General features: G+C 41.4%; 1 protein-coding gene across 2 annotated transcripts; it reads right to left on the bottom strand.

Moving 5' to 3' along the window:
• Nucleotides 1-3,263: 3,263 nt before the first annotated feature.
• Nucleotides 3,264-9,515, bottom strand: LOC119313039. Of its 2 annotated transcripts, XM_037588853.1 has the most exons (10): nt 9,267-9,515; nt 6,252-8,404; nt 5,563-5,798; nt 5,400-5,480; nt 4,977-5,129; nt 4,571-4,734; nt 4,318-4,465; nt 4,109-4,231; nt 3,820-3,907; nt 3,264-3,685 (listed from the first exon to the last, which is right to left on the bottom strand). In XM_037588853.1, the coding sequence occupies exons 2-10, from the start codon at nt 8,296-8,298 to the stop codon at nt 3,495-3,497; spliced, it is 3,231 nt and encodes a 1,076-aa protein (XP_037444750.1). In that variant the 5' UTR covers nt 8,299-8,404; nt 9,267-9,515; the 3' UTR covers nt 3,264-3,494. The 2 variants fall into 2 exon arrangements, with proteins under 2 accessions (XP_037444750.1, XP_037444749.1); XM_037588852.1 differs by having other exon boundaries at nt 5,563-8,404; nt 9,267-9,514.
• Between the last annotated feature and the right edge of the window lie 18,198 nt (nt 9,516-27,713).

Genomic DNA, 27,713 nt, shown 5'->3' with positions numbered 1-27,713 from the left:
CGGATATCCATGAATATCCATGTCCATGGATAAAATTGCCATCCTTAAGCGAAATTGCGTTCCTCTTCTAGGGCATCCAAAGAGTCCTGACGAGTTTGTTCGTTATCTTTTTCGGCATAAGCTGCGACTCTGGGGAATCATGACAGAGATTGCTGGGTAAACTAGACTCAAACAGGTGGACGTGAATAGTTTTTGAGTTAGAGTAATTTCGATCATTCTTACAGTCAGCACATGGACAACACATAAAATCATCCGCCCGCTTGTTTGCCTCTGCCGCAAGCAGAAAAGTATGCACACCATTAATGAACTGGCGAGAGCATCGGTCATCGTACATCCATTGTCGGCTCTTCATTACACAACACCGAAAAGACCAAATTAATACAAGTTCATACATAAAGTTCATACACACTTATTCTCATAAAACAACATACACACTCTCTGGTTAAAACATTTAAATGCAACAACAAATGCGATCAAGATCGCAATTAAGATAACAAATGATCCAACAGCATAATGATACCAAGCCTCACTATCAATGACATATGTTCTAATCTTTCTAATCTTCAAGCGCATTGCATCCATCTTGATCTTGTGATCATCGACGACATCGACAACATACAACTCGAGTTTCATCTTCTCTTCTTCAATTCTTTTCAATTTTTATTTCAAATACTCGTTTTCTTTTTAACTAAATTTAACTTCTTGACAAGAGGGTCGGTTGCAATTTCCGGTTCACATACCTCCTAGATAAAAATATCAATGTCAACTTGATGAGCATAATTTGTCATAAACACGAAATGTAACAAATAGTTATAAAAGAGAATATACCACATCCGAATCATAAACCGGACGAGGGCCGACGGGGACGGATATCAAAACCATGCCACTATGTATAACAAACAACGTACGGGTAAGAAAATTATACAAGTAACTAGCTAAATCACACAAACATGATTTTTTTTTATAAAAAGGATAAGAACAAGAGGCTCACCAAGGTGGTGGTGCCGGTGACGGGACGGTGCGGGCGATCAACGGTGGTTAGGACGGGGACGGGAAAGCACTAAGTAAACCACACCTACATATGCATAATTTGAGCTCAAATTGCATATAAAATCAAAGAAACTATCACATATAATTACTCCCAAACTAAAACTCATAAATCATTATACTTATAGAGCATCGTAAGAGTTAACCTAGCAATGAGAGATGAAAGGACAAAGTTGCTAACCTTTGTGAACACTTGGATGATGGGGTGCCTTCAAATCTTGACAATTTTTGGTAAAAATGGAGGATGAGCTCGAGCAAGAGGGGAAAAACAGAGAGGAGAGGAAAGAGGAAGAACAAAGAGCTCGCCGGCTGGACGAAGGGTTTATATAGGAGCCTCTAATCTCGGTTCATGACACAAACCGGCACTAAAGGTGAGTTTCTAGTCCCGGTTTGTGTCACGAACCGAGACTAAAGGGGCTCGTGGGGCCCCAGTCTGCCACCAGCCTTTAGTCCTGATTTGTGTTACGAACCGGTACTAATGATTCCCTCCCCCCTAGCCGTTGGAACCGGCACTAATGGTTACATTAGTACCGATTAGTTTCCAAATCGGGACTAATGGGGCTCACGTAAAGTCATTTTTCTACTACTGGTGGACCCCACAAGGTTGTCGACTTGCCCGCAATCTTCCATCCGCGCTGCCCTAAAAGATCCCGACTTTTATGGACGTGGACAGTGCCGTCTTTGAAGCACCTTTCTCGTTGTACGTGGAAGTCGGGGGATTTATGGACTTGGATTTGGGTCTACGTTCGTCCATAAATACTCCCGACTTCTCCGCCTTCACAAACCCAATTTGCGGCATGGCGGAGCAGACCAACGCGCCCATCATCAATCTCACCGATCAGCTGCAGGTGATGTGTTGGTGTATTCTAATGTGTTGGTATTATATATGCAACATCTTGTGGTTTTACGTGGCTCATTTTATTCTGTTGGGGCTTTGAAACTAAAAAGGTATTTTAACAGATTATCAAGAATGAAGATCTCCTGGAGGTCAGGATCCTTGGTTCCGGCGCCTTCGGGACGGTGTACCATGGAAAGTGGAGAGGAACTGATGTGGATATTAAGCACTTTAAGAAAAATTGTTTCTCAGGCCAATCTTCGAGCAAGTAAGCTTCTGAACCCACATCAATACTTGTGTGTTAACTTAATAAGCGGGTGATAGTTTGCTTTACCCATTTCTTTTTTCTTGAGTTAGCTAGAGTAGTTAAATTTAATCCTCCTGGTGTTTGGCTGGAGGCAGCCCCGGGGGCAATTGTCCCCCTGATTGTTTCTGATGCTACGATTGTAGCTATTTAATAAAGGAGGTGTTGAATGTCAAAAATAAAATAAAATAAGCGGGTGATAGTTTTCTTTCCCCATTTCTTTTTTTTGTAACATATACAACATGCTGAAATTTATTACTGGAAATTGTCGTTTTGGAAGTGTGTGACTCGCATTATTATCACACATTGCCATGGATGGCCCCAGAACTACTCAACGGGACTACCAACAAGGTGTCTGAGAAGGTAAAGACTGTAGCCGCAGCAACACTGTTGTGGTTGTTCTGTTTGTGAAGTTTTAACGGAAATCCAATTCGGCTCTTGGGAGCAAAGCATATGCTCATGCGCATCAAAAATGTTTTTCTTGGAAATGTCAAAAGGAAAAATAGATGTGTTCATTTTCACACCCAAACTGTAGCTTGTACTCTTTGTCTGGGCTTGGGCTGGGTGGAAGGAAGACCTACAGGCTAGTAACTGACCCCTATTTCTACATGTCACTTTCATCCCCAATTTAACAGTACATTTTCAAGTTCTAAATCACCCCGAGTTCATACATGCATCACTCACCGCACATACGCCGTTTTTTGTTTTTTTATTGAAGGGCCTCGTTGTAAAATTACAAGGACTGTTTCGTATACCCGTCGGCTATCACGAACTGTTATGCCACGTCATCAAATGCAGGACCCACGTGTCATAATCATCATTAAAATGACCAAAGTGATCTTCTAGTGTTTTTTGCACACAAAAAATAGCCTCAGGATTAGTGGTTTTTTTGACACAAAATTATGGAAGTGTGGTTTCTGCAACCCTAGCCTTCAATATCGATGTTTTCTACAATTCACTCGATTTCATTCATACTTTGTAAAATGGACGAATGGAGCGGTACAATGAGTCTTTAGCACACAATCCAACCCCATAAATAACAAACAAACAAAATGCCATTTTGGATCCACTTATATATATAGAGATAATAATATATATTATTTGTTTATAATAATAGTACATAGTGTGTGTATATTTTTACACCCGACCGAGGACATGATTCATTTCATTTCATTCATCTCACCAATATTTTTACACTCACAACGCGCAACTCTATAACAGACAGACAGACAGACAATACATACAGCAGACTCCACCGATCACCAGAAGCAGAACCCAGCCCCAGCCGGCGATTTCTTTTTCTTCTTTCTACTTGGCCGCCGCCGCTGCCTTGGCCTGCTGGTTGGCCGCAGCCGACATGGACCGCAGCCGCGCCGCGATCTCCGTGAAGGCCGGCCGCTGCGACGGGTCCGGCGACCAGCACTGCTCCATCAGCCTCCTCCACTCCGGGCCGCAGTTGGCCGGCACCGGCGGACGCAGCGTGTTGTTCACGATGCCACCTGCCAAGCAAGATCCATCAACCAAAGCACCAAAGTTTATTTACATAAACACTAACTAGTAGTATATATATCACAAAGAAAATGGACAAGAAGAAGAAAGGCAGCTCCAGGAAGAGAATCATCGGCATATATACCTATTATTGCGCCATAGTGCATGTTGGCGTAGGGCTCCTCCCCGGTCAGGATCTCCCACAACACGATACCGAACGAGAACACGTCTACCTGCATCCATTATATATATGCCAAAAAACCAAAAAAACTCTCCCTGTTATATACTTTATTTATTGATTTCACTGCTAAGTTTAACTAACTTCTTGCTAACCAAACTCTCTCAACTCTGGTCCAATCAACCAGGAACAGGACACGCCTAGATAGATATCACCAGAACAATATCTACGAAAGAAAGACGCGTCACGGTCTTACCTTCTCCGACACCTTGCTGCTACTCCCGTTGAGTAACTCTGGTGCCATCCAGGGGAGCGTCCCCCTCACGCCGCCCGAAACCAAGGTGTTCCTCTTGATTTTGGACAGCCCAAAATCACCCACCTGGACACAACGATAGTAGTAAATTTACTCAACAGGTGCTCACCGCAACACTGTTTTTAAGTTGATGGAACGGAAACTAGGCTTACTTTGCAGATAGGGCGTGCGTGGTCCCTGAGGTTGACCAGCAGGTTGTCACACTTCAGGTCGAAATGCACAATGTTCTTTGAGTGCAGATACTCCATCCCAAACGCCGCGTCCATCGCTATGATCAGCCGCTTGCGGAGATCAGGACACCTTTCAGGTTATACAAGAGAAGTTTTTTTTGCTTAGCTATTTATACGTTTTATTAGATCCAGACAAGGGCAAATACAAGGAAAACACCAGCAAGAGCTTGCTTACTTGTCCTTCCGCTGCAAGACATGCCGAAGAGAACCATTAACCATGAACTCGGTCAGAGTCGCCAGGGTACCGCCCGGCCCGTCCTTCACCACGCCATAGAAGGCTACGACGTTTGGATGATGAAGCTTTGACAGAATCTCAGCTTCTCGCCAGAATTCTTGTGCCTAGAAACCACAATGTTTATTTAGAGCATCATTACAGTCTCCTTTCTGCTGAAATTTCAGCTGTAGTATATAACACCGCATTGATGATACGAGTAACAGATTTCAAGAACGCTATGTTCAGTAATGCTGCAACTACCTTCAATATTCAGAGCCTAGTGTCATATATAGTTTATATGCTAGAAAAATGGGGAAAACAAATACCATGCTTAACACACAACTTGAACACAGGTTCAGTAGCTTACCAGCCTTTCTTGCTCAGATGATCGTCCTGTAAAACAGCTTTTCTTGATGCGCTTGATAGCCACATCAGTTCCTCTCCATTTCCCATGGTAAACAGTTCCAAAAGTACCAGAACCAAGTTCCCTAAGCTCCTCAAGATCTTCATTCTTGATAATCTGTTAAGATATTTATTCCCAACAGAATAAAAGTGAGCATTGTTGGCATTATGTCACTGGTCATGCTTGTAACAGAGGTTGTCATGTGTCCTTTGGTTGGGAGAACCATTGGGCCAGAAAATGCTAATATTGTCTGTCCAGAGCTAGTAATAACACTTAAACATGTCGACAACAATGAATAAAGATAGCGACGTCATGCGGCTTTAGATGACTCTGTTTGAGAATTTAGGCCAAACATGTTAAGTTTCTTCCAACACAAAACCACCATACCTGCAAGTGTTCAAAATCAGAATCTCGAAGAGAAGCATCCATGACTTGTGCGGCAGTTCTGTCCTCTTCAAACTTTGGTTCCTGAAGCCATGAAAACAATCATAAATATGACAACACAGTGTGATGACAAAAGTGACAGTTGACTTCTACTAAACATGCATACCTCGAAATCTGGAGCAGGCAGATTCGTATTGTCCACCACAGGTTGATATGGATTGTCAACTTGAAATGCTTCAACACTCCTCTCCATCTTTGGGAGATGGTCAATATGTGACGTGGCATAAGCTGGAGGCATGCTGCTAACGTCAGCAACTATGATGGAAGGCTCTGCCTTCTTCTCAGCATCAAAATTGTAGGTAGGATTCAAACCCTTCATGCTGATTGCATCGTTATCTGCTCCTGCGAATGCATACATCCCTTCGTCAATCTTTGCCAGGCCTTGTTGGTCATTACTCTTGCTCGGGAACTCATCCTTTGCAAGATTTCTGAAGAATGACCAGTTCTTAGGCTCATAGTTTGGCATGTTCAAGCTAAGAATAGGATCATTAAAAGGAGTTGATGACTGTGCTGCATCTTTCGCCTTTGCAAAGAAATCGGAAAGAATATCAGGGGGGAAGCGGTCATTGATATCAACAAAAAAATCTCTGTTCTCTGAGTTAGCAGCTGCAGATACACTATCTGCAACAGCTCCAGCAGTGCTGGTGGACGATGGCACAGCAGGATCATGCTTAACATCACTGGGGGGCGCGGGCTTGGGAGCCTCCCAACTAACACGACGTGCCATGGCAGCATCACTTCCCAGCTGCTTCTTAGCACTTTGCATTCTATTGGTGGTAGTGGCTTTCAAATTACCTTTAGCTGGAGTCTTTTCAACTGAATTCATGATGTTGGGGACATCCACTGCCTTCTTTTCACTGGCCTGTTGCTGTTCAACCACAGGATTTTCAGACATCATTTTAGCATCTGATTCTTCTGAAGGTATGATTATACCAAATTGACTCGGCCGTGGTAAAGCTTTGGCAAAGTTTCTCTCAAACTGTGCTAGGGAATCATCGCTAGACGGTTCATTCAGGTTCAGTGATGGGGCCCCTGAATTTGTATTTTCAGCTCCTTCGACAGAATCAGCAGCTTCTGCAATGGATTCTCTAGCCACACCAGACTGAGACTGAGGTATTAGAAACTGAGCACCTGAATCATCAGATTTTGACAACCGATTCAGGGACTCCATTTGCTCCCGAGGGATTCGTTCAGAATGGAAGGTCCGCCCGGAAGCAGGTTGTGGATCCGTGAACCCATGATCGGTCATGTCAGACTCAAATTCAGAACATCCAGATGCAAAAGCTCCACCAGAGGACTGGCGGTCATCTTCATTTAACTCTCTAGGCTCTAGGCTCTTTCCACTGTCACTTGGTTGAAGAAAAGATGTCCGGCCTTCTTGAGCCGAAGAAGCAGGGGGCACTTCCAAATGCATGCTATTTGAAACAGACAGATCATTGTGCAGCACAGGAGCACTCAAATTCTCAAGGGTTTGGAAGTAGTCCACTTCACTTTTCTGATGCAGCGTGTTCTTGGAAGCCTGCTTTGCATCATTTGTAGAACCTTGCATCATGAAGCCATCCTGATAAGACCGCTGGTCAGGAGTTGCCAGAGATGCAGGACCAGAATGTGGCGCATACTGAGAGGCCACTCCATAATCTGAGGGCGCAGATAGAGGCATAGAGATGCGTCTCTCAGTGTCATAGAAATTGTCTCTAGAGCTCTGAGCGTACAGCATTTCCTGCCCTTGGTAAGATTGTAAATTTGCAGTGTAATCACTGGATAAACTTGGCGGTGTTGGAGTTGGTACAGTAGCAGCAGGCACCAAAGATGGCCCACGCATACCATGAAAATCTGACATGCCTTGGTTTGGGTTTGACTGATCATTATCGTTATTGAGATTAATGAACTGATCCATCATACTCACGGATGTGCTTGCTAAACCATGGCCGCTTGAAGGCTTCCCTGATCCCACATCTATTCCATTGACAGCAACAACATAATGGAGCTCAGAATCGCCATCCATGCTACCCAGGTTATCGTCAAAATCGAGCGACGAAAACAGGAAAACACGGAGCTTCTGAGAACCTCCTTCACTTTCAATCATGGCAAACTCATCCATCATGTTTGTCAAATCCTCGTCGCCTGACACCGAGATCAGAGAATCGAGATCTTCACCAGGGAGCTGGTACTTGATGATATGGGGCTGATTGAAGATGGCAGACGTCTTTTGTCTGAGCTCCTGCCAGGAAATGTCCTTGCTGATTCGAATTATGCGCGTCTCACCACCAACATACCTAAGCTTCCCGTCACTGGGCCGGGGCAAGATTTTGCCCCCAAAGCTGCACAGGAACTTGATTCTCTTTGAGGCATCGGAAGCATCAGAGGAAGCATAGCCATGAGACAGTCCCCGGCTACTGCCATCACCACCTGACAGAGCTCGCGGCACCGACCTGGTCGACGAGTGCCTGCTCCTATTCTGAACCTGAGCAGCAACAGGTTTTCTCTCGGGCTCCTTGTGCCGCGAATCAACAATGGGTTGAAGCATGAATATATCAGGTCCAGTTTCTGATGCCGTGTGGCTGGCACCAAGCATCCCTCTCAAGTCCATATAACCGCTTGTCGCAGCATTCTGATCTCCGGACGCACCAGGGGCCAGGATCTTCTGGGACATGGCGCGGTCCCTCATGAACTCGAGGGCAAACTCCTCCCCGGTCTGGATAGAGTAGTTGAGGACGGGCTTGACAGCGCCCGGCACAAGGTACTCTGGAACACGGGGAGGAGCGGTGGACGACGAAACCAGTGGCGCGTGCATGGCTCTCTGGGGCGCAGAGCCAGCAGCTGCGTCCCTTCTGGGATCCATGGCGCTCTGTCAACTGTTGTTGCGGTTCATATCATTGACGCTTCATTTCTGTTTGCGAGCAGTGCGTCGAAGAGTCGGCGGGCAGGAGGGGAAACGTGAGCCTGACCTGGAGTAAACAGGCATAAGAATGTATGTCAGATGCAGCCAAAAAACAAACAAGGTCCTTAATCATTTGCAAGGAACAGCTGGAACAACACAAGCCTTCCATTTGACCATTTCCTTGTACGGCGTATTTGTTTAGGTTCCATACAGACATAGAAAGCATACATCAATCAAACTACACAAGTAGTATCAGAGTGTGTGCAAGCAAGCAAGCAAGCAAGAGATAATGTTCCACTGAAAAAATAGAGTATTGGCAACAAGGTACACAAGTCTGTATACATACACTAGGAAATGGATGAAGAGGGGAAACCTGAAACTATACAAGTCTGTATGTAACTTATACACTAGACTAGATTGGGTAATGTTCCTTCCACAGTTTGTTTCCATTTGCTTGGTAGGAATGGAGTAGGTTGCATGCATAGATAGATATAAATACATACATAGGAAAAAAGGTATCAGGTGAAAAAATCAGTGGGTGGATTGATGTGTGCAAGGAAGCAAGCAATCAAAGCAAGTGAGTCAGTCTGCCATGAATGGATTGGAGTCAAAGTCAAGTAAGCATGGGTTGCTGGAGTGTGTGTATGCAGATTGGTGGTGGAAGGGGATTAAACAAGAATGAATGAATGAATCCATCGGTGGTTTTATTAGGATTGCCCCCAAATTAAATTAGCATGGCGAGTGGGGAGAAAATACATACATAGACACAGTAGATACAGATGCAGATAAGGTAGAAGAAGAGGAGTAAACCCTAGGTGGATAAACATGGGATGGTGGTGGGGGCGGCAATCAGGGGAATATCTATTGACCCGAAGAAAGCTGGGATTAGCGGTCAGAAAATACCATCCAAGAAAGCTAGGGTTCCTTACCGTCCAAGGAAGTTGCAGGTCCGGACGGGGTGGATCTCCGCTCCGCTCCGCGCCGCCAAGTCGCCGGTCCGCTCCACCAGAGACGAGCGGCGGCGGCGGCGGCGAGGCGAGAACTGGTGGTGGGCGCGCTTGAGGCCGGGTGGCCGGAGAGGAGGAGGAGCGGATTTGAAATTGGATGCACAGACGGCAGAGGGGGAGGAGGAAGGAAGGAAGGGGATGAAGACCAAGAGGAGGACTGGAGAGGCAGGCAGGCAGGCAGGAGGCATCTTTTCTTTTCTTTCCTTTTCTCTTCTCATTATTATTATTTCCTCTGTTTTTCCTGCGGTGCCGCAGTAAGAAACGTTCGGATTTTAAGCATGACAAACTGACATTTCAATTCTTCGGAGATGGAGCGAGAGGATGGCGAGTCAGGGGCAAGCGCGGCAATTTTTACGTCGAAAAATAAACGAAAACACGAAAGTTGTCATTCTCATGTCGTGTCACTAGACTCACTTGTCGTCGAAAGCGTTCGGGGTTGTCATGGGCTCGTACCGAACGTTGTTGTTCGGTGCTTAGCAGATTCCTTTCTGTATTACTATGCAGGTGATTAACGTCTTCTGTCTTAATTGCTAAATCTTCAAGCGATCCATCCATCGACTAATTACTTTATTATATGCACTGGTACACCATAAGAAGAAGGCGTAGTTGATCGGTAAAGCGCATCATCACGAAACCCAAGGTGTTTTTGTTAATCACTTTTCCTCAATCTCTAGTAGCAGTAACATCGTCCATTGTCATCTCCTCCAAAAAAAATTATCTTTACTGACAGCAAACCTAATAAGCAGCTGCCCTGTCTTCGGCTCGCTTTCAGTGCTTGTAGTCATCGCTAGATTCTCTACGAATCTGAATGTAATGTTTATTATTTGTACTGTTTGTTGTATTGCCAATACATTGTCTGTATACGGTGTACTACCTGCGAAAAAAAGAGGTTAAGCAGAAGTAGGTAATGCTATTAGTATTCGTAACGAGGAGATGCCCGGTAGGTAGCACTAATCATATATTAATCCATCCTAAAAAAGAAATCGTAAGCTAAGTCCGGCGACTACGTCCAAACGAACGGACTCGAGAGGATCGAAGCCCGGAAGACAAACTCGACGAAAAAGCACCGCACCCGCGAGGACTAAAAACCTCTAGCCTGATAATCTATTAACAAGAGCAAAGGCACTGGCATTTCCCTCCTCGCCACCGGCTGCCGGAGTGTTAGGCAGAGGAGAGGCGAATTCATGGGCTCACCGGTGAAGCCTAGAGGAGAGGGTTTGCCCTAGCCATCTGGGACCAGCGGAGAAATTTTTGTCCCTAACTACTTTTTTTTTACTATATGTAGTACATCTTCTGTATGCGTTATAGTACGTGCAAAACAGAACAAAACAAAACAAAAATGTTAAGCACAAGTAGGTACTACTACTTATACTACTCAAACATGAGGAGATGCCCGGTAGGTAGCACTAATCATATATTAATCCATCCTCAAAAAGAAATCATAAAGTAACCCATTTGCTGTTGGGGTATACTGCAGTACATATACTGCTAATAATATTAATATATGAATAAGTAAGTAACCAGTTCCGAACCAAATAATTATTTTATGTGTGTAATCAGCAGCAAACGTAATCTTTTTTCCAGGGTCAGACAACAAACATTATCGTGCTTAATTAATTGGAGAAGAAGACGACTCCCACCCCATACCTTCATAAATTTCTGCGACCTAGTAATACACCGACGGCCAACGCACGCCTTGCCGCGGTTTCTTTTTGCGGGTTCAATACGAGGTTTACTCCATAAGTAGCACGTTTACAATTCAGAGGCAAGATTTTCTGCCTTATCACAATTTTGCATATATGGGGTGTTTTTTTCACACTTCTTCTGTGGATGTTTCGTGGGCTTTTTTCTTTTCGAGAAAAAACGCCACTTTATTGCTTGTTCATGTGGGCTTATTTATCCTTGTGCACTCGGGTGTAGTCTAACATTAGGTATGGGAGGATCAGTTTGTCGTTCTTCTATTTAGCGCCTTTTCTTTTCTCTTATTTTTTTCTTTTTATTCCTCATTTGTTTTTTTATTTCATTTTTCACACAGTTTCTAATTCATGAATATTTTCAAAAACTATGAATATTTTTTCAATTCATAGGAAAAGAACTAAATTCATGAACAATTATTAATGTGTGAATATTTTTTTTAACATGGACAGTATAAAAGTTCATTATTATTTTAAAAATATATGAACATTTTAAAATTCATGTAAATTCAAAAAACAAAAGGAATTTTGATGCAATGACCACCACAATGAACTAGTACCATTCCAAATAAGAACATGAATATTAGCAAGGTTGTTACCGACAATGGGATGAAGGTGATTGTAATTGAGGCCAAGGAAGTTGGCCAACATGGTAATCACTCCTTCACAGATGATATTTTCTTGCGCATGATTTGCTTGATGTGCAAGGTGTAGCAAAAGTATTTCCTCTATGTTGGGATAATAACCGACATCAAAGTTTGTTACTTTCCCGAGAACTAGGATGTTCTCATCGTTCACATTAGAAACTTCTCCTCATGCCTACAACGAGTTAGTGATAACATAATAGAAATAACGTATAGTAGGACTTTCAATGCAACTAGCTCTTTGCCTTGAGCCATGGCGACTCATCTGATAGAAGGATTGCCTCGGGTGCGGTTTAGTAAACTCATAAACATAATGGATGTCATCATGGTTGTTGAGGAAGCCAAAGTGATTACACCACTCCTCAAAAGTGATGGCGAATCCACGAGCTCACCAGTGAAGCCTGGAGAATAGGGTTTACCCTAGCCGTCCGGGGCTAGGGGAAAAATTTTTGTCCCTCGCTACTTTTTTTACTATATGTAGTACATCTTCTATATGAGTTACACTACCTGCAAAACAAACAAAAATGTTAAGCACAAGTAGGTACTACTACTTATGGAGTACTACTCAAAACTGAGGAGATGCCCGGTAGGTAGCACTAATCATATATTAATCCATCCTCAGGAAAATCATATGTTAACCCATTTGATGTTCCGGCGCCAAAAAAAACATGTGTTGTTCCCGCGCCAAAAGAAACAAACCATTTGTTGTTGGAGTATACTAATAATATGTGAAAACGTACTAAGTAATCAGTGCCGAAGCAGATAATGTATGTAATCAGCAACATTATCCCTTTTTATTTCAACGGGCCAACAAAACATTATTGTTTGGAGAAGAAGACCCCTACCCCGTATATTCGTAAATTTCTGAAACTTTTTTGGATGATAGCTGATATATGCCTTCTCGCACCAATTTTTTTTGGAACACCTCGCTCCATTTTTCACAGATGGGGGTTTTTTCCCTCTTGTATTAGTGGATGTTTCGTGGCTTTTTTGTCTTTTGAGAAACAGCGCCACTTTATTGCTTGATCATGTGGGCTTATTTGTCTTTCTGCACTCGGGGATGCAGTCTGCCATTCGATATGAGAGGAGCAGATTGGCAATTTTCTAGTTAGTGCCTTTTCTTTAAATTTTTACCATTTATTTTCATATTTTATTTGTCTTTTGTGTTTAATTTTTTTTCACAGTTTCTACTTCATGAATAATTTTTATAATTTATGAATTTTTTTCTAAGATTCACTAATATTTTCTGAATTGTTAGGAAACAATCACGAACAATTATTAAAGTGTTAAAAATTTCAAATAATTATGGAAAATTTTAATTCATGAATATTTTTAAGTATATGGTTTTTAAAAAAAAATTAAGTATATGTTTTTTAATTCATGTATTTGTTAAAATTTGTTAAAATTATATTAATATTTGGTATTTTTAAAAATTCGTGAACATTTGTTCATGAACTTTTGGAATATGTTTTCAAATACATGAACATTTTTAAAATTCATGAATATTTTAAAAGTTTATGGAAAGAATAAAATTCATATTTTTTTGCATTAAAAATTTGTTTAAGATAAATAATTGATATCCAGTTTTGGTGGAGCCGAAAGCTGCAAACTTTTTTTTAGCAAACATGAGTTTCCTTTCTTGAGCACGTGCACGGGAAAGCTACATGGGCCAGTGATTGAACCTAAATCTAGAAGCGAGGGTAACAAAGACATAGGGTTTTATCCAGGTTTGGCCTCTCCGAAGAGATGGCACCCTACATCCTCCATGTTTATTAGGTTGGAGTGTTGTATAGAGTACATGTACCTACCAAGAAATTTCTTTTTGTTGTCTACGAGACAAGATCCTCCGTTTATGTAGTTAACAGGGGGGGGGGGGGTACTAGGGTGCATGATCCTAGTCGACTAAGTACGAGGGGTAGAGTTCTCCACGGATCCAGCGTCTTGGAGTATACTTCAAGTCTTTTGGATCTTCCTAGTAACGTCATGGGATGCCTGAAGTTGGCTAGACTCATGTTGGCAGTGCGTTTATACATTTCACATCTTTTTCAACTATTTTCTATTGTGCCCAAATGGATTATACCATGGATTAGCTAATTTCTTTCTTTCTATTCTATACAGTTTTCCAAGGGCAAAAACGTATGTAGTTGTAGCTAATCTTGTCAACTCTTAGAAACTGAACTTGTAGATCTAAGAACTAACTAAAGGGGCTTGCCTTTCATGGAATGAAATTTTCTTATTGGATCTTTTCTCTGTTTCTACTACTTACTCCCTCTGTTTCTAAATATAAGTCCTTTTAGGGATTTTAATATGGACTTCATACGGATATATAAAGCCATATTTTAGAGTGCAGATTCACTCATTTTGCTCCATATGTAGCCCACAGTGAAATCTCTAAAAGGACTTATATTTAGGAACGGAAGGAGTACATAACTTGAAAAATATCTATTGAAGGAGGCAATTTTAGTCGTGTCATAACATCCCGCTGACATCCACATGTCTGTTATTGGTTATCATGTGTGCAAGGCTTACATTGTTGTTTCGAACTTGCCGAATCTCACACAAGATCAATTTATTTCACAAATGCAAAAGATGAGGCAGAGCTCAAGGAAGCGACAGATTCCAGGGAGCAGTTTCTTTTGGACCAAGCTCGCTGGGATTCTGAAGGACCATGTTTTGATGGAGGAAGAGCTCTCAAGTAGTTGACTGATTAATGTTGTTCTACTCCACTGATGTGATTCAAAAAGGATGTGGGACCAACTTGTCAGGTGGTCGCCACGTGGTTGTTTGCTATTCGTTGGCTTTGTCGAGAGCAGCTCTCGGCAACGCGTCCCCTCGTCGTAGGGAGTGGGACCATCTTGTCAGGTGGTTGCCACGTGGTTGTTTGCTATTCGTTGGCTTTGCCACGTGGTCCCATGTGTGGGACCAACTTGTCAGGTGGTCGCCACATGGCTGTTTGCTATTCGTTGGCTTAATTGAGCTTGTAGAAGACACAACACTCGACATGGTGGCTGACATTGGCGTCGATGCCATGGTTTTGGTACTCGCCGTAGTATATGTGGCCCTCATGGCCGGGCTTCGCGCCGCCTTTGACGGGTTTCTCGGGGTTGTTGTTGTCCCACACAACCCATCCGGCCACGTCAATGATCGAGTTAATGGAGCATAACATGTAGATGACCCAAGCATGGCCCTTCTAGGGCCGGCCTAGGAAGGTCTGGACACCGTCAAGGCTCTCCCTAGGCGATGTGGTCGCTGAGCAATTCCGAAAGACGAGCCTTGAACCACCATCATGTTCAAAACAACTGTGGGCAATGACGATGACATCGTGGCCGGCGGCCGGCTGGTGGGTGTAGATGAGGCTATCTTGGAAGATGGCCTTGGTGTCTCCAAAGATAAAATCCCGGGTGCATGAGATTTGACACTCATGATAAAACTATAGTTGGCCGTAAAGCGGTAAGGGTGTCTTCATAGATTTCACCGTGCCATTGTGTCGCTTTCCTATGCCAAGTACTTTAGGAGCCATCGTGGTTGCAGCCAAGCCCACAAGGACACCAAACAACATGGTGGGGGGAGGGGCATGTACATGTGATTACGTATTACGTGACATAAATAATGATTATAAGAACTATTCAATAAATATAATATGGTGAAGTGCGCTGGGGAGGGGAGGGAGGCAAATGCCCCCAGCCTACCCCATAATACTGTTGAAGTCGAGCTGAGTTTCCAGACTTAATAAAAAAAGGCCAAAAAGAGGCCAAGAATGAGGAAAAAGAAAGAAGGGCAATGCTACTATCCTTATACCACACTTGTGCTTCAAAGTAGTACCACGTTCTTTATATAGAAGGTCTCCTGAGTTATCACTTTCATATACTAGTGGGAATTTTTCATTATAGAACTTGACTTGTATAGCCCGATGATGGGCTTGCTCAAATGCCCGAGGTCTTCATGAGCAAACAAGTTGGATGCATACCCCCCGTTTAGAGTACAAGTTCACTCATTTTGCTCTGCATGTAGTCTATAGTGAAATCTGTTAACAAGACTTATATTTAGGAACGGAGCGAGTATTAGGAGGCCACTATTTTTAACATGAAACAAGCCGTGTTTTCACTGTTTATTCTCCGTTCTATTTTCAGTTTTTTCTCCATTTTTTTCATTGGTTTTTTATTTCCTTCTTTGTTGTATTTCTTTAGTTTTCTTTTTTCCTTCTCCATGTTTTGTTTGGCTTTCTTTTTTCTTCTCCAATTTTGGTTTTTCTTTTCTTAATGTTTGTTTTCGTTTTCGCTCTACATTTTCGTATATGTCAAAAACATTTTTTTAATAAGTGATCAACATTTTTTGTATGCACGTTCAACATTGTATGGATGCTTATTTGATATTTTTAAAATACTTTTCCAATATTGTAATAATTATTAAAAAAATTCAAATACATGTTCAACATTTTTAAAATACTCTTTCAACATTTTTTAATACTTATTCAACATTTTAAAATACTTCTTCAAGATTTCAAATACTTATTCAACATTTGTTAAATACCCGTTCAACTTTTTCAAATACTCATTCAACAATTTTTACTACTTACTCAACATCTTCAAATACTTGCTCAACATTCTTAACACTTATTCATAATTTTCAGTTACTTGTTCAATATTTTTCAAATAATCCTTCGACATTTTTTTAATACTTGTTGAATATTCTTCAAATACATGTTCAACATTTTTTAAATGTGCTTTTGAAGAGTGTTTTTTGTATATATATGTAGAATATTTAAAACATAAAAAAGTACAAAAATAAAGCAAAAAAGATAACAGAAAACACAAAAAGAAAACAGGCCTTTGCCTCCCGCACGGCTGGGCCAGCCCATGTGGGTTCCCCCCGACGTGAGGGCGTTCCCAGGTGCTCACATAAGGCCTCTGGTCCGAATTGGACAAGGGGTGCAACCCCCATTTCCTTCTCAGATGCTGCGATCCCATCTGGTGTAATTCCCCTAGTCGAGAACTAGGGTTTCGACGTCTTTCGACGATTTTCACCAGAATCCTATCTCTGGCTGCTGAAGTCGGCTGCGATCGGGTCCTTGTGCTGAGGGTGCCTCCTGTCAGGGCGGGGGACGACGCCGCTCGAAGGCGGCACTGAATCTCCGGCAGATCGGCGAGTGGCCATGGCGGATGGTGGGGGATCTCAAAGGGAGAAGGGGAAGGAGACGGCGGAGGAACTATTAGCCCGCCTCACTTTGCAGGAGGAAGAAGATGACGATTTTGTGTGGGAAGAGGAGCTCCCAGATATGATGGAATCAGCGAGGTGGCTGGCGATTGTGAGGGTTCACACAACAAAAACTTTTAGCCCTAACACACTGTATGGAGATATGAGGGCAGCCTGGAATCCGGCCAAGACGGTCGTTTGGAGGAAGATCAAAGAGAACTTGTTTACGGCATAGTTTGCTTGTCTTGCAGATTGGAAGAAAGCGACGCTGGATGGTCCATGGCTGTTCAGGGATCAGGCAGTGATCTTGGAGGAGTATGATGGATTCAAAAACCCTGACTCTTTCAAGCTGGACAAGATTGAGGTGTGGTCTCAGATCCATCGCCTACCTGACAATTTTCTCATTGAGCCGGCAGTAAAGGGTCTTGCTCGCGAATTGACGAGGTTAAGGAGGTGCAGCTCAAGCTGCCGGCAGGATTCTTCGACGAATACGTGAGAGTTAGAGTCAAGATTGATGTTAATGCAAAGATCAAGAGATTTGTGACAGGGAAGAAAGGTGTAGAGAGAGTTAAGTATCAAGTAAAGTATGAAAAGCTGCCAATTTTCTGCTACAACTGTGGAGAGTTTGGGAACTGGCATGAGGAATGCAGCGATGGTGTACATGATGAAAAGGCTTTTGAGTGGGGGGGACTTCTTATATGCAGATAACGTGAGAACACGACCAGCAGGAAGAGGGGCTGCACAATCTCAGAGAGGAAGAGGAGGTTATCCGATGGGGGGTCGCGGGAGGGGAAGAGGAGGTTATCCGATGAGGCGTTTCAACGCACGCACACCGCAGACCCGCGAACATACTTATGGCTCGGAGGCGAGATCACATGAAGGGGATGGGTGGAATGTGCAAGGCAATGTGCAGGTCGGGAACCAGACTGCAGCAGTCGGGGGTGCTGGCCCCGTTTCGGCTGCGATGGGGAGAACGGAGGGAAGGCTGTCGATGGAAGAGGAGGATAGTACGTTTGGGGGATCACTGAAAAGGACCTCGGTTGATAATACGGGGACTAGCTTGAAGCTGCAGATACATGAACCGGGACGAGGGTCTGAAGAAGGAGGGAAGTCAAGTGTGGTGGTGGTGTCACAGCAAACGCCGGGAGTTGCACCTTTGCCTCCGGTGTATGTATCACCGAGGAAAGAAGTGAAACGGCCGAGGAAATGTGAGGGGAGGGGAAGAAGCCTTAACAGTACGGAGGCAGGTGCTTATGAAGCAGAAGAACAAGTAATGAAGGAAGGAAACAACGGAAACAATGATGCATCGGCGGGCTCCCCCGAGGAGTGCCGCCGGCAACAATGAGTATCATATGTTGGAATTGTCGGGGTGCGGGCAAAGCCTTGACAATTCGTGAACTTCGCGAGATCATGAAGAATTTTGCCCCTACCTTACTTTGTATAGTAGAAACTCAAATTGATAAAGTTAGGGTAGAAAGTTTTGCTACGTCTATTGGGTATGATAATGGCTATGCTATTAGCAGTGTAGGCAGAAAAGGAGGTATTGGTTTGTTCTGGAAGAATGCAATAAATATTGGCATTACTGGTTATTCGGATTATCATGTGGACTGTGAAGTCAGGGATCCGGGCTTTGATCCATGGAGACTGACGGTGGTGTATGGTGAAGCTCAAACGCACTTGAGACACCAGACTTGGGAAACAATGAAAAATGTAGCTAGTTTGAGCACTCTCCCTTGGCTATGTATAGGAGATTTTAATGAAGTGTTACGTTCTGAAGAACATGAGGGTGTTGGAGAAAGGAGTAATGCTCAGATACAAGGATTCAGGGACATGATAGATACTTGCATGCTCATGGATATTGGGTACAAAGGGAGATTTTGGACTTTTGAAAAGAAGGTAACGGGGGGTTCTTACACGAGAGTAAGACTGGATCGGGCTCTTGGATCGGCTAAGTGGAGCTCTCTCTTCCCTCTTGCATGTGTCAACCATTTAACCTCAGCAACATCGGATCATGGTCCGATACAGTTGGAATTTAATGGGGGAACGGAGCAACAACAACTAAAGGATAAAATCTTTCGCTATGAGGTTGCTTGGGAAACTCATGAGGATCTAAAGGGTACAATTGCTGCTTCGTGGGCGGCTTCAGTGGAGGGGGACAGATTGGAGGATCTAAAGATGAAGCTGGGTGATTTGTCGAGTAACTTGAGAAGATGGGATAGAAGAACTTTTGGGTCTGTGCGCCGGGAGATAAAAGAGTTGAAGCAGAAACTTGCAAGACTCCGTGATGAGCCGAGTCGAACATGCCCTACTCATGAAGAGAGGAAGGTGAATGAGAGGCTGGTTGAGTTGTACCATAGAGAAGAATTGTTGTGGAGGCAGCGTTCAAGGATAGAATGGCTAACAGCGGGAGACAAAAACACGAATTTTTTTCATATGAGAGCAAGCATGAGAAGAAAGAAGAACATGATCAAGGCTTTGATGAATTCTTTAGGGGTTCAGGTGGATGATCCGGAGGAGCTAAAAGAACTGGTCACAAGTTTTTATAAAAATCTGTACACTTCTGAGGGGGTGAGGGACTTGGAGGCGGTTCTAGTTCATGTCCCGCGAAAGGTCACCTCGAAGATGAATGATGTTTTGTGTGCAGATTACAAGGAAGAAGAAGTCAAAGCTGCTCTCTTTCAGATGTTTCCTACAAAGTCCCCAGGGCCGGATGGATTCCCTGCTCATTTTTACCAACGTCATTGGGACGTGTGTGGGGCCGAGGTGACCAAGGCTGTTCTTCGGATAGTAAGAGGGGAGGACAATGTAGAATGTATCAACGATACTTTCCTGGTTCTCATCCCAAAGGTAATGAGCCCATCCTTGCTCAGTCAGTTTCGGCCTATTAGCTTATGCAATGTACTGTATAAAATTGCTTCGAAGGTGATTGCAAACAGATTGAAGCAAATTTTAGCAGACATCATTTCAGAGGAAAAATCTGCTTTCGTTCCCGATAGACTTATATCTGATAATATAATCTCAGCATATGAATGTTTGCATTTTATGAAAGGCAGCAAATCAAAGAAAAACAGTCATTGTGCTCTAAAGCTAGATATGATGAAAGTTTACGATAGGCTTGAATGGGATTATCTTCAAGCTATAATGGGGAGACTTGGTTTTGCCCAGCAATGGATAAATGTGGTAATGAACATGATCAAATCAGTTTCCTTTTCGATGTTGTTCAATGGTGAAAAGTTGGAGGAGTTTAAACCTAGCAGAGGTATTCGGCAGGGAGATCCCATCTCCCCTTATCTTTTCTTGATAGCAGCGGAGGGCCTTTCGTGCCTACTAAAATCAGTTCCTCAGTCGTCAGCGTTTACAGGAGTCCAGGTGGCGCCGACAGTCCCGGTTGTCAACCACTTGCTCTTTGCTGATGATAGCCTGTTGCTGTTCAAGGCGAGTGTAGAAGGGGCAGAAGTAGTATCAAACCTGTTGGAGACTTATTGCAATGCATCGGGTCAAAGAGTTAATAATGAGAAGTCTTCTATCTTCTTTAGCAAGGGCTGTCCACAGGTGGTGAGGGATGGAATAAAAAACACCTTACAGGTTCATGATGAGCAGCTAAGTGATCGGTATTTAGGGATGCCAACTGAAGTGGGGCATGCTAAGAATGGCACTTTCAAATACCTCAGGGACAGGGTATGGGAGAAAATAAAGGGGTGGATGGAGAAGCTCCTATCCTATGCTGGCAAGGAGGTCTTAATCAAGGCAGTGGCCCAGGCTATACCCGTTTACTCTATGTCTTGTTTCAGGCTTCCCAAAGGCATTACTGGAAGTATAACGTCTATGATTAGACAGTTCTGGTGGGGGAGCAAGAGAGGGAAAAGGAAGCCCTGTTGGGTATCATGGTATGTCTGCACCAAACCAAAATATTTGGGAGGACTTGGTTTTCGAGATATGGATCTGTTTAACTTATCACTGTTTGCAAGACAGGCATGGCGCATAATACAGTCTCCTACTACATTGAGTGCAAGAATTTTGCAAGCTAAGTACTTTCCTTCTACTCCCTTCCTAGAGGCAGAACTAGGAGGCAGACCGTCGCAGATTTGGAGATCTATTTTGGAGGGGAGAGGAGCACTAGAGCAGGGCCTGATCAGAAGAATTGGAACAAGGAAGGACTCAAGAATTTGGGACCAGAATTGCCTTCCCCGCTCCAGACTCATGAGACCGTTAGTCTGCCGAGTGGCTGATAGACCGGAGATTGTTGCTAAGTTAATTGATTCCAGCTCAGCAACGTGGATGGAAGAGAAGATACGCACGGTTTTCTTGCCTTTTGATGCCAATACAATCCTCAAGATACCGCTGTGTACCAGAATCATTGATGACTTTTGGGCATGGGGAGAAGATGACAAAGGAGCATTTTCTGTACGGTCAGTGTACAAACTTTTGTTGAAAATGAAACTACAAGGGGAGGAACTAATGCAGCCAATAGGAGGACACTCCAATGAGGCAACAAAGGAAGTAGCTTGGTCCTCTCTTTGGCACATCAAGGTTCCATCCAAAATAAAAGTTTTCTTGTGGAGGCTCTGTCACGAAACAATACCAACTGCCGGGGTGTTGCATCATCGGAACATGGCGATGACTAGTGTGTGCGCCTTCTGTTCGGCTCAAGATGATTGGAAGCATGCATTGATAGATTGTGCAATGGATAGAAGCGTTTGGTCTCTGTGCTCAGAGGAAACAGTGGAGATAATGCTTGAAAACTTGTCTTTTGACACAAAAAACTGGGTCTTCACAATGCACGACTTGCTACCGCATGAGGAATTCACTCGGATGGCTGTGACTCTTTGGGCCGTTTGGCGAGCGAGAAGGAGAGCTATACATGAAGAGATTTTTGATAGTCCGTTCTCAACCAACTCTTTCATAATGCATTACCTGAGGGATCTGGAGTTACTTGAGAAAGGAGAGAGGGGGACACAGAAGCAAGCAAGTCGTAGACCAAGTGGATGGCCGGCTCTGCCGGATGAGCATGTAAAGATGAACGTGAACACGGCGGTGTTTATGGAAGGAGATTACGGTGCAGTTGGGGTGGTGAGCCGAGACCACAGGGGCAGGTTCTTAGGAGCTTCAACTTTAAAAATCAAGTTCATCACTGATGCAAGCACACTGGAAGCGATGACAGTGAGGGAGGGGCAAGCCTTGGCAGAGGATCTTTATGAAAACAGAATTCAGATTGCATCGCACTGCAAGCGGGTGGTAGAAGATGTCCACAAAAGCTCGTCGTCTGAGTATGGAGCTATAGTGCATGAGATAATTCATCGTACTAATCCTTTTATATCATGTAAAGTAGTTCATGAGTTTAGGAGCTCGAATGTCGAGGCTCACAATCTCGCTAAATATGCATTGTTTTTGGGTTTTGGCCGACATGTGTGGTTGGGCCAGCCCGGGGAGCTTGATTTTGTACCTTCAAACATTCTGGGAAGTGAATAAAGCATGCGAGGTTGTCTCAAAAAAAAGGTGCTCACATAAGGCGATGGAAAAGGGATTTTCCTATTTGGCGCATATGCGCCCGCTTGCCAACCGGCGCATGCAGCGCTCGCACGATGGGCCTGCCCAATAGCTTTTTCTCGTCTCTGTTTTAAATCAGAGAAAAGTCTGTGTTAGCTGTGATTCGAACGAGGGACCTCGCACACGTAGTACCACGGGTGCAACCAGCACGCCAACACACCTTATTTGTTTAGTGTGAACTTTTACTATCTTTTACAATTTCCCTTTTCTGTTTTCCTTTTTTCCTTTTTTCCTTTTCTGTTTTCCTTTTTTCCTTTTTTCCTTTTCTGTTTTCTTTTTTCCTTTTTTTCCTTTTCTGTTTTCCTTTTTTCCTTTTCCGTTTTCCTTTTTTCCTTTTTTCCTTTTCTGTTTGCCTTTTTTCCTTTTCTGTTTTCCTTTTCTGTTTTCCTTTTTTCCTTTTCTATTTTCCTTTTTTCCTTTTCTGTTTTCCTTTTTTCCTTTTTTATTTTCTGTTTTCCTTTTTCTGTTGTTTCCTTTTTCTTCTTTCGAGTTCGATGAACATTTTTCAGGTTTGTGAACTTTTTTTCAAATTCGATGAACTTTTATTCAAATTCAATGAACTTTTATTGAATCTAATGAATTGTTTTCAAAATCGATGAACTTTTTTTCAAAATTCGATGAACTTTTTTCAAATCTGATGAACTTTTTTCAAAATTTGATGAACTATTTTCAAAAATCAATGAACTTTTTTTCAAATCTGATGAACTCTTTTCAAAATCGATGAACTCTTTTCAAAATCAATGAACTTTTTCTAAATCTGATGAACTTTTCTCAAATCCGATGAACTTTTTTTTTCAAATTTGTGAACCTTTTTTCAAATGCGATGAACTTTTTTTCATAAACGGGATGAACTCTTTTTCAAAATCCATGAACTTTTCCAAATTTGATGAACTTATTTTCAAATTCAATGAACTTATTTTCAAATTCAATGAACTTATTTTCAACTTCAATGAACTTTTGTTCAAGCTATAAAGTAAAACGTACAATATTTAAGAAATTCGAAAATACAAGTTATAGAGTAAACTGTATTATTTTGTGCAATAAATGGCGCGGCTCTTATGGTTCTTATAGTTTTCGCGTTTGATTTAAATCACTATTCATCTGAAGCTGTAGTGGTTAGCCGAAAAATCCCGCTGCCTTGCTGCGTGAGTTCGACCCATGGTTCTACCACATTTTTTTTTCTTTTTTCACGCGACCGTTTACTGCTCGCTCCGTCTGTAGGCCAGCCCACTTGGCGCTGCCAGCAGGCGCCGGTTCGCTTCCCCGGCGCCGAAGGAATATTCTATTTGCCGCTCGTTGCGACCGAGCAGCGACGCAACGGGCCGGCCTGTTTTAACCGTTCCAGCCCTCACGGTTTTGGGAACCTTCTAGAGGTTCAAAGCTGGTTTTTTCCGGTTTTGGAAACCTTCTAGAAGGTTCCTGAACCGGTTTTTTATTTTCCTTTTTTTTCTATTTCTGTTTCTTTTTATTTTCTTTTTTTCTTTTTTGTTTTTCAAGTTCATGTTTTCTCTCTCAAAAAAATGTCCGCGCTTTTACAAAAATGTTCAAAATTTGAAAAATGTTCGTGTTTTCAAATTTTGTTCATAAATTCAAAAATTGTATGCATTTATCAAAAAATGTTCAGAATTTTCAAAAAATATTTTGTGTTAACAAAATTGTTCAGAATGTTTTTGTTCAAAATTTTGACAACTTTTAAAAATATGTTCGCGATTTCAAAAAATGTTTCCGTTTCAAAAATTGTTTGCACTTTTCCAAAAATGTTCATGAATATCTGAACATATTCGTTTTATATTTTCTTCATGTATTCAACTTTTTTCACGTATTCAAAAAACCTTCAACTTTCATATTTGTTTGGAATTTTTAAAGTTGTTTTCTATTTCTAACTTTGGTCTAAAAATGTTCTTGTTTCCTTTTCGGTTTCTTTTTTCTTTTTCATTTTGTTTGAAAAAAGTTCATGTTTCAAAAATTGTTCGTAACCTTAAAAAATTGTTCCCACTTTCAAAAGACCTTCATTTTACAAAAAATGGCCGCATTTTCCAAAATTGTTCATAAATTCAAAGAATGTTCGCGTTTTAAACAAAATGTTGTGGGATTTAAAAAATGGTCCCTTTTGAAAAAATGTTCATATTTGCCTTTTTTGGTTTTCTTTTTTTCCATTTTCGTTTTTTCTGTTTCAAGTTTTTTGTATCTCTCTTTCCTTTTCTCCTTTTCTTTTTTATTTGTTTTGTAATTATTTTTCTATTTGTTTCTTCTTTCTATTTTTATTTTCCAGAATTCTAAAATTTGTTTGAAATTTCAAAAAATGTTCTAAAGTTAAAAAATAGTTCCTATTTTTAAAATTTTGTTCAGAAGTTCCAAAAAAATCATGATTTTTTTTACAAATTGTTCGCATATTTTGTAAAAATATTCACCTTTAATAAAATGTTCATAAATTATAAAAAAATTCCTGTTTTGAAATATGTTCTGAATTTCTAAAAAAATGTTCGCCTTTCAAAATATGTTCATAAATCCAAAAAATGTTCCGCTTTTTAATTTTTTTGCCCAAATTCCAATAATGATCATAATGTTCGTTTTTTGACAAATTTTTAAAACCATTCAAAATTAAAAATTCACAATATGTTCATAATATAAAAAATTGTTTGTCACTTGAAAACCATTCAAAATTCAAAATATTTTCATAATATAAGAAATTGTTCACAATTTCAAAAATAATGTTCACATTTTTAAAAATTGTTTGGGAATTTTGAAAAATGTTCTTGTTTTGCAGCTCGGAATTTTTTATTCAAAATTTTCACAACTTTTCGAAAAATATTGGGATTTTAAAATATGTTTGCATTTTCAAAAAGTGTTCATACACTAGTAGAAAAGAGGGCTTTGGTCCACCCCGGTTTAGCCCATTAGTCCCGGTTCAGTCCAGAACCGGGACTAATGGTGGCATTAGTCCCGGTTCGTGCACCCAGGGGCCACGTGGGCAATTTGTTCTGGTTCATTTGGACCTTTTAGTCCCGGTTGGTGCCACGAACCGGGACTAAAGGGTGCGATGCCCATTAGTACCGGTTCGTGGCACCAACCGGGACTAAAGGTTAGACCTTTAGTCCCGGTTTAAGCTACCAACCGGTACTAATGGGGTTTGAGGCATTAGTACCGGTTCATGGCACGAACCGGTACTAAAGGTCACATTTTCAGTTTAAAAAAAATAAAAGAAAATGATGAAAATGTCAAAAAAATAAAAAATAATAAGTTTCCCATGTGATATGTGGTCTAGTTGTTGGGAAAATTTGCAAATGTGAATTTTGACTTTATTTGCAAAATCTCTCTAGAATTTAGTAAAATGGGCATAACTTTTGCATACTGACTCGGATGAAAATGTTTTTTATATGAAAAATCATCTACTCAAAAAGTTACATCCAAATTTAACCAGGGAAACCTTGTTAAACGTTTTCAAAATCCTCAAAAACCTAACAGAAAAAAGTTACGGGGCTTTTAAGATCTAGAGTGGAAAAAATTGAAAAAATTTCAAACTATGGTCAAACAATGGTCAAATAATGGTCAAACTAATTATTCTAGAATATTAGTGTTACTAAATAATTATTTTAGTTATTTTGAATTTTGGTCAAATCTGGTCAAACTATGGTCAAACTGTGGTCAAACAATGGTCAAACTAATTATTCAAGAAATATTAGTGTTACTAAATAATTATTGTTTTTTAAAACAATAGTTTCAAACTCAAAGAATGAAACGTGTCACTTCATGCTCACGCAAAATTCCTGAGGGTTAATAGGATTGACATCTTACTATTGTCAGGAAAACAACAAGTGCAGACTTGGAAACGAGGGAGAATAGAACCCGGAAGTTAAGCGTGCTCAGGCTGGAGTAGTGAGAGCATGGGTGACCGTTCGGGAAGTTGGATGATTAGGAATGAGGAGGGGTGATTAGAGATTAAAGGATAAATTGAGCAGTGATGAGGGGTGGTGATTAGAGATTAGAGGTTAAAATAATTTAGAAATTTGAATTTTTAAAAAAAAAAATCAAAAAAATTTCAAAAAAAATCATAAAATTTCCTTTAGTCCCGGTTAGTGTTACCGGGACTAAAGGTGGAGCTCCACGTGGCCGCGACCTTTAGTCCCGGTTCAAAAACCGGGACTAAAGGGCCTTACCAACCGGGACTGATGCCCCCTTTTCTACTAGTGATAGATTCCAAAAAAAATGTTCATGTTTTCCTTTTTAGATTTTTCAAAACATGTTCTACTTTCAAAAATTATGCATGAATCCAAAAAATGTTCGTATTTTCCACTTTTGTTCTAGAATTTTAAAAAATGTTCCTAGTTCAAAAAAATTGGTCATAATTTTCAGAAAATGTCTCCTTTTGAAAACGTTTCATTTTTTTTTCAAATGTGTTAGCAAATTTGGACAGTGTTTACGTTTTAAAAATTGTTCAAGAATTTAAAATAATGTTTTTTTTAAATTTGTTTAAAGTTTTAGAAAATGTTCAGATATTTCAAAATATGTTAATTTGTTCAAAGTTAGAAAATTTTAATGTTTCATAAAATGTTCATGAATTTTCAAAAAATGTTCGCATTTTCAAAATCTGCTCAGAATTTCAGAAAACATTCAGAAATTCATAAAAAAATGTTCTCCTTTGCCAAATTTGTTCACAAATTCAAAAATCTTCTTATTCTCATAATTTGTTCGTAATTCAAAAAAATAGGGAATTTCATAAATTGTTCTTGTTTTCAAAACAATGTTCGCATTTTTCAAATTTTTTCTGTTTCAAAAACCATTCGGATTTTGTTCAAATAACTATTAGTAGTTAAAAAAAAATCTCATTTTCAATATTGCTCCTTTATTGTATTTTTCAGCTTTCGCAAAAAATCGTTTTGGGAAAAACAATTTACGTTTGTGAGCAGAAAATCTCATTAGATTTTTTTTAAAAAGAAGTTGCTCAGCTAGTGACGTCGTTCTCTCACGGAGATGATGTGTTCGGGCCCAACTAATGTTTTTTGGGATTTTTTTTGTGAGCTATTCCTTTATGTTTTGCTGGTATTGTTCATTTCTTTAAGGGCCGCGCTGGAAATCTTCGACAATAGGCGTCTGGTCGCGTTTGCTAGCAACGCGTGCGAGTAAGCTGGTGATCGGGGGTTCGAATCCCACTAGGTGCAGGTATTTTTGTTGATTTGCAAATGCGGGTCATGCTAATGGGCCGGCCCAGGTCAGCGACCTCCTGTGCGAAGCCTCGTCTGTTCGCCGCAATACGCGGCATATAGGAGGTCTGGTGCTAAGGCGATAAATAG

Source organism: Triticum dicoccoides, chromosome 5B (assembly GCF_002162155.2).
Source record: "Triticum dicoccoides isolate Atlit2015 ecotype Zavitan chromosome 5B, WEW_v2.0, whole genome shotgun sequence".
Lineage (NCBI taxonomy): Eukaryota > Viridiplantae > Streptophyta > Magnoliopsida > Poales > Poaceae > Triticum > Triticum dicoccoides.
The sequence above is the reverse complement of the archived record's forward strand: the minus strand, read 5'-3'. Positions and strand labels throughout refer to the sequence as shown.

What these genes read in the sequence shown, in the direction of transcription:
- LOC119313039 (XM_037588852.1), bottom strand. Translation starts at nt 8,298, where the DNA reads ATGGATCCCAGAAGGGACGCAGCTGCTGGCTCTGCGCCCCAGAGAGCC. An exon ending in TGCCTGCTCCAGATTTCGAG is followed by an intron (nt 5,481 to 5,562) that starts GTATGCATGTTT and finishes TCATGGCTTCAG; the next exon opens with GAACCAAAGTTTGAAGAGGA. An exon ending in GCACTATGGCGCAATAATAG is followed by an intron (nt 3,686 to 3,819) that starts GTATATATGCCG and finishes CTTGCTTGGCAG; the next exon opens with GTGGCATCGTGAACAACACG.